General features: G+C 35.9%; 1 protein-coding gene across 1 annotated transcript; it reads right to left on the bottom strand.

Annotated features, from left to right (window-relative positions):
• Window positions 1-9: 9 nt before the first annotated feature.
• LOC114734752 (vacuolar protein sorting-associated protein 53 A-like) lies at window positions 10-5,630 on the bottom strand. Its single transcript, XM_028922399.1, has 10 exons — window positions 5,539-5,630; window positions 5,298-5,380; window positions 4,992-5,086; window positions 4,486-4,545; window positions 4,026-4,176; window positions 2,407-2,477; window positions 1,103-1,227; window positions 724-884; window positions 501-642; window positions 10-76 (listed from the first exon to the last, which is right to left on the bottom strand). Exons 2-10 carry the CDS (start codon window positions 5,344-5,346, stop codon window positions 10-12), a joined length of 921 nt encoding a protein of 306 aa, XP_028778232.1. The 5' UTR covers window positions 5,347-5,380; window positions 5,539-5,630.
• Window positions 5,631-6,035: the final 405 nt, after the last annotated feature.

Genomic DNA, 6,035 nt, shown 5'->3' with positions numbered 1-6,035 from the left:
ATCCACTGCTTACAGCAACAAGGTCCCCACATCTGGCTTTTCTTTCAGATTAGAAAGAATGTCCTCAAGTTGTTTCCTGCAATGAGATATACTGTAAGCCCAACAATATTTTCCAACTAATGATGCTGAAAAATTAAAAGTAACACAAAAAGTGGTAAAAATTCAATGAAACCCAAAACCTGTTTTATTTTGGATAACATCACATCCGATAGAAATAATCCACACACATGATAAGCACACATCATAACATCTTATACTTGATAAAATCCACCTTACAAATATCAGCTCCAACGAGATGGGGACATATTGATTTGTAAGAAGTAAATTATAATTATTCCTTGTTTAATTTAATGGATCAGCATCAAATGTACTTTGTAATCTTACATCATACCAGAACACACTAAATGGAGCAGCATTTCCACCATAGCCACGGCTTCTCTTAATGGATAAAGCATCATTGATAGATTATATTAAATTGCTGCTAAACAAAGATATCATACCTGGTCTTCTTGCAGAACAAGATACAAAGCCGATAAGAAACATGCCATGAAGAAGGAAAAATTTTCCAGATGTCTTCATTTGATCTCATTCGTCGTTTAATCCATGCATATCTTCGCTCCGTTTTATCTAACTTTGCTAATTCTATGAAGATGTAATAAATTGAAGATTAGTAACAATAAATATACATCAACATAAAATCATGTTGGCAATAATTTCACGCACCAGCTCCTTCAAAAATTTGTTCATACGATGTAAGCTCCCGGCTGCAGAAATTATTTACCAATTCTTCCCTAACAGAGGGCTCTAGCGCATCAACCACTAAGCAGGCATCAGACAACTGCTGGAGCAAATTAGTTTCTTCTGTCTCCTTTCCAGTACCTAAGCTGAGAATGAGAACAGGAAGTTGAAAACCCCCGTTAAACAAAAGCCTTTTCATAGAATACAAACATATCCGCATTCAATGAAGTAAAATAGTGAAATACATAATGAGTTATAACTACCAATATGACCAAATATGCAATTGAGCAATCAAAATGGAAAATGTGTATCCAGCTCATATTCTATTACCCAAAGGCCGAAGAGTTAGAAATTAGTAACATACCTTGAGAAATCAGAAAATACATGTGACTTGAGAATTTGCTTTATGCTCTTAAATTTCTCCCTGAGTTCAATGATCTTATGAATATCTCTATAGGCTTCAAAGTGACTACATAATTGGTTCACAGCCTGATAAGTAAGATGATAACATCAATAATCAATAATTGGACAATATGTTAAAAAACAAATGTGCAGTTACACATGATTTTATCAGGAATAAGTGATATGAGAAGCAGAAATCTAACATAGAAAATAATTTATTAAAAAACTAAACAAACAGAAGTAGGCCACACAACTTCAAGCACATGACGCAAGAAAATATAATGCATCCAGAAAATAGCACGGTCAAAAGTATGAAAGGGTCCCACCAGAGTTACATAATTCAACAGTTTGTTACGCTTCACAAGAATACTCACAGAAATGTTCACATGAAATGAACCAAGAGAAGAAACCTACTGAAACCTCATGCATTTACTAACTTTTTAGGGGGAGGGACCGAGGGAGTCTGGCTTGGTGCTGCTTAAGATGCATTCCATTTGGTTGATTATGCCATAGAGATCATAAAAACAGTCTAGTTAAAGCTAACTGAATGATTTTGGTTTTCACATATGCATGCATATTATATATTAATACTCCCTCCGTTCCTTATTATAAGAGACAAATAACCGAATTACGTTGATCAAAAAAACAGTTAAAATAGTTAAGAACAATTAATATGTAAAAAGTATAATTTTTTTCCAAAAATACCCTCATTAATAAGGAGAGAGAGTATGAGAGAGAATAATAGTAAATTCTTAAAAGAAAGAGAAGTGGAGAGGAGAGAGAGTGTAGTTGGAGACAATAAATATGGGTAAAATAGGAAATCAACACAAAAAAGTAGAGACACTTTTAAGTGTCTCTTATATTTAGGAACATACTATAAGCATCAAATGTCTCTTATAATAAGGAACGGAGGGAGTAATAAATAAGCCCGTGAACTCAGAAGTCAATAATATCAGGGAGAATCCAGAAAATGGATCTCTTGGAGTAACAAGAATTCCTCCTTAACAAATAGGATATGCCATCTAATTCAATCAACGTGCACCATCTAAAACCTCTCTAGAGTGCCCTGATTAGTATCTACATCCAAATAAAAGAAAATAAGTGGATCAGATAAATCCAAAACTGCAATAGATTTTATGAATTTCAAAGGAATTAAAATCTATACACCAAAGATGTCAACCACGTGATAAAAGAAGAACCAATGCAATACATAGATATTTAAATAGCAAGTCTCCGAGAAGCATGATCAGCAATAAGATTCACTACCTCCAGCTGTGCAGCTGCCTCTTTATATTGACGTTTTGAAGCCATGACCTGAAGCTGTTCAACAGCAGAGACTGCCACATGATAGGTAGTGTTGCATTAAAGATTGAATAATGGTTATGAGTCTTAAAATCTACCACGAAAGCCTCAAATGTTTCAAACAGAGAGTACAAAGTTTCAATTGTAAGTTTAAAAATTAAAGCAACCAATTGGTTTTAATATTGAGACCAGAAAATTGCAGTAACGGTTCATTATTTTAGTTTATCTTAACAATACATGGATTGTCAGGTCTAGTTACAATAAAGTATGAGGACTTGTACTATAAATTCTATGGTAAAATTCTCTCATAAGCACCTAAGCATTTTTACATTAGAACTTGCCTAATGCGTATAAAAATGGGACCTCTGAAAACAGATTAAATTAACAAACAAATAGCAAACTTATTCATATGGTAAAGAGAGTGTGTGAGGGTGTGCGCCCTTGCACGCGAGAGAGAGAAAGAGAGAGACTAAGAGATTACTGAGAGAATAACTTCAAAGATTTGAGAATCAAGAATCCTTCTGAAAACAAAAGAAAGAAAAAAACTAATATTTCAATCTATTAACTCAAAGAGATATGCAATCCTCTGGGTATATAAACGGAGACTCACTTCAAAAAACCAAAGCAGAGGCCCTCATAGAGGAAATGCAAGAAAAGCTATCCTTTGATTCTGCGACTCTTCCCAACCATTCAATCATATCATTTCCATTTATACAAAATAAAACTCGGCATTCTACAGTGTCTAATGCAAGTTCCAAACCATGGAAACTTGCATCTTATGCATTGCACAACCAACATCTGAAAAAATTTATAAATCCCTTAAAACTGACATGATCAGTTAATTGTTTGGCCAGCCACTGCTGAGAAAAATTCATCTTCATCACATCCAACTTCACTAGCAAATCACTGACAGGAATTTTGTTCTAGATGTAGCACAGATCAAATTATCGCAAAGATTATAGCTTTTAGAGTCAAAACAACCCAAAAAAAAAAACACAAAAAAAAAAGGATAAAAGGGGAGAATACAAGATGCCTGGATTAAATTTTTGTGCCTTCACAAATCATGTCATTGGTTACAGTCATTCCCCCACCATGAGAAGAGAGTTAACGGAATTACAGAATTCTCTGAAATTAAATATATTCACAGATGCAACAATTATTAGATAGACATGATAAAATTCAAATAAGGATCAATTATTCAAACATAGCAATGCTCTCTCTTGTCTTTAAAGATACCTCGACAGTGAACATGATTGTAACTTCCGGCCTACGTATGCATTTTTAACTTTATTACTATGGTCATCAAGGGACAAGATTATGCATAAACATCACAAACAAGAGATATTCACCTCTATCTGTCTTCCAGTTGCACAGATTAAATGCAAACTTAGCACTTCAAACCCAATAAATATCAACTAACCCAAAAATTACTAAGAATACCAACCATATACCAATCTAATTAACAGATCTTAAGTTACCAAGTTCAACTCCTGATGCTGCAAAAGTAGTCAGCAAGCTTTTTTTCCGAGGGAAGGGGGCATAATAGGTCACTTATGATATACAGAAGGACAATCAAGATTTACCAAGCATGGTAAGACGGTGAAGAGCAGTGATTGTTGTGGTTATGTGCTTCTTGGCAAAATCCAGTTTCTTAATGTCACGGCATATTTCTTGAACCATGGTTTCACTTTGTACAGCTTTAGTTTTTATTTCTCGGATCTTATACATTAGTTCCTGCATCATAAAATCAAAACAGTTAAACATATAAAAATGACATTCAAGTTCACAGAGAAGCTTGAAGGAGGAAGAGAGACAAAAGAAAGCATCACGGACAATGCAAGGAAAAAAAATATATCAAAATACTTGACAGTTGAAAAATAGAAACTCATCACATTGAACCAGGAAACTGCTTTTCACAAGCATGCATTTCAAAAATAAAGAGAAAGAGTGTGTTGTGTGTGCGTGCGCGTGAGAAGAGAAAGAGGGAGGAGAGGGGTAATTAGAAAAATATGGAGAGGGTGAGGGTGGAGGAAGAGAGTCAACCTCCACGGCAGTTGTAGCAGCAGCAAGATCTCTTCTTTGTCCTTTAGTCCTTGAATTGCTCTGAAATTACAGAAGCTGAGTCATCAAACAATAGAAGCCAAAAAGGTGTATATGATTACAGTTTTAACGATTAATACCTCACGACACTGAACCATATTTAGCCCAGGCGATTCACAATTCAGGAATGCAATCAAGGATAACTCCTACATTCCCCACCCCCAGAGTCCCCCCTTTAAAAGAAGTGACCAAATTTATATCCAAAGTATTAACCTTCATGTTAGCTTCACTCAAATGTCCCATTAGAATTGAATAGCTCCGAGCAAGTTTTCAGTAAATGACAACATCAATCTGATTTTTTTAGCAAAATGTCAATATGATTTAGCTCCTGAAATATTGTTAAGTTTTTCAGATGGCTGGGGTTATGTGAGAATAACACAGAACGAAGTCACTACAAGCCATTAACTTAAGACTAGGAAGCAGTTAAGGTCAGAGGCATGGATCAAGACCTGTTGGCGAACAGCTGCTAAAATTCCAGCATCAACAGTGCGAATCTCATTCTGTATCTTTTGCATAAGTGGCTCAACACCGGATAGAGATGCCTCTGGATAATATAGAAAATAGATGAGCATAGAACTGAGCATTAGCAAGAAGAACTGAACTACCTGGTAAGTTCATGAACTTGCTGGCACAAAAGCGCACAAAAGACAACAAACGGAGGGGAGGGGGGAGTTACAGAGTTTGCAAGTATGAAATGCAATCGAAACGGCAGCCCATGCGGATTGGAACTAGATTTGCAAGTAGGACATGGTTACCATTGGGAAACATCTGATTGATATACTCCAAAGCACTTGACTTGTCCATTGCTGATAGTAGATGAAAACCCACCTCGACGCCCCTGATACCACGTTCAATCGAAGCACCAACAACGAAGATTCAATATCTAGATCTCATATATTGCATCAAGCTCTCGGTGAAAAGGGAAAGGATGCCAAGTTCAAAGGCGAAGAGGGGAATTTGGAAGATGAGAGAATGACACAGAAAGTAAGCACCCACCACAGTGGCAGCAACAGCTAGAAAATCAGAGCTCCAAATCTAACATTTATTCATGCACTTCTTCCTGCAGATCGAATTGCAGGGCGATGCTAGCAGCCTGATTTGGATCCTCTCGAGCATGCGCCCTCTTTCGTCATCACGCGGTCAGTCCCATACTAGGGGGCGAATGTCAAAATTCGAAAACAATAAGGACTAACAGTGAAAATTGAACAAGAAATCAACAAAGAAAAAGGGGATAATTTCAGTTAGCCCACAAAATAAATGTAATTTCGATTAGTCCTTGTAAAACCAATAGTCCTTGTAAAACACTAGAGACATCACTGCACCTTTAGACCAAAATAAAATTAAAAATTACGGGTGTCTTTTTTTAAAATAAGATGAGCAAGGGAGGTTTTGACTTTTAAACTCATGATTCTTTGGCACATCAAAAGAGTTATGACTAGCAAACCATCCAGTTTGTTCAATCATATGATGCAAAGAATTACAACTCAAATTCG

This window comes from Neltuma alba, unplaced genomic scaffold (genome assembly GCF_004799145.2).
Source record: "Neltuma alba isolate B1F8T4 unplaced genomic scaffold, ASM479914v2 tig00013137_pilon, whole genome shotgun sequence".
Classification (NCBI taxonomy): Eukaryota; Viridiplantae; Streptophyta; class Magnoliopsida; order Fabales; family Fabaceae; genus Neltuma; species Neltuma alba.
Note: the sequence above shows the minus strand (reverse complement) of the source record. Positions and strands in the feature narration are given on the sequence as shown.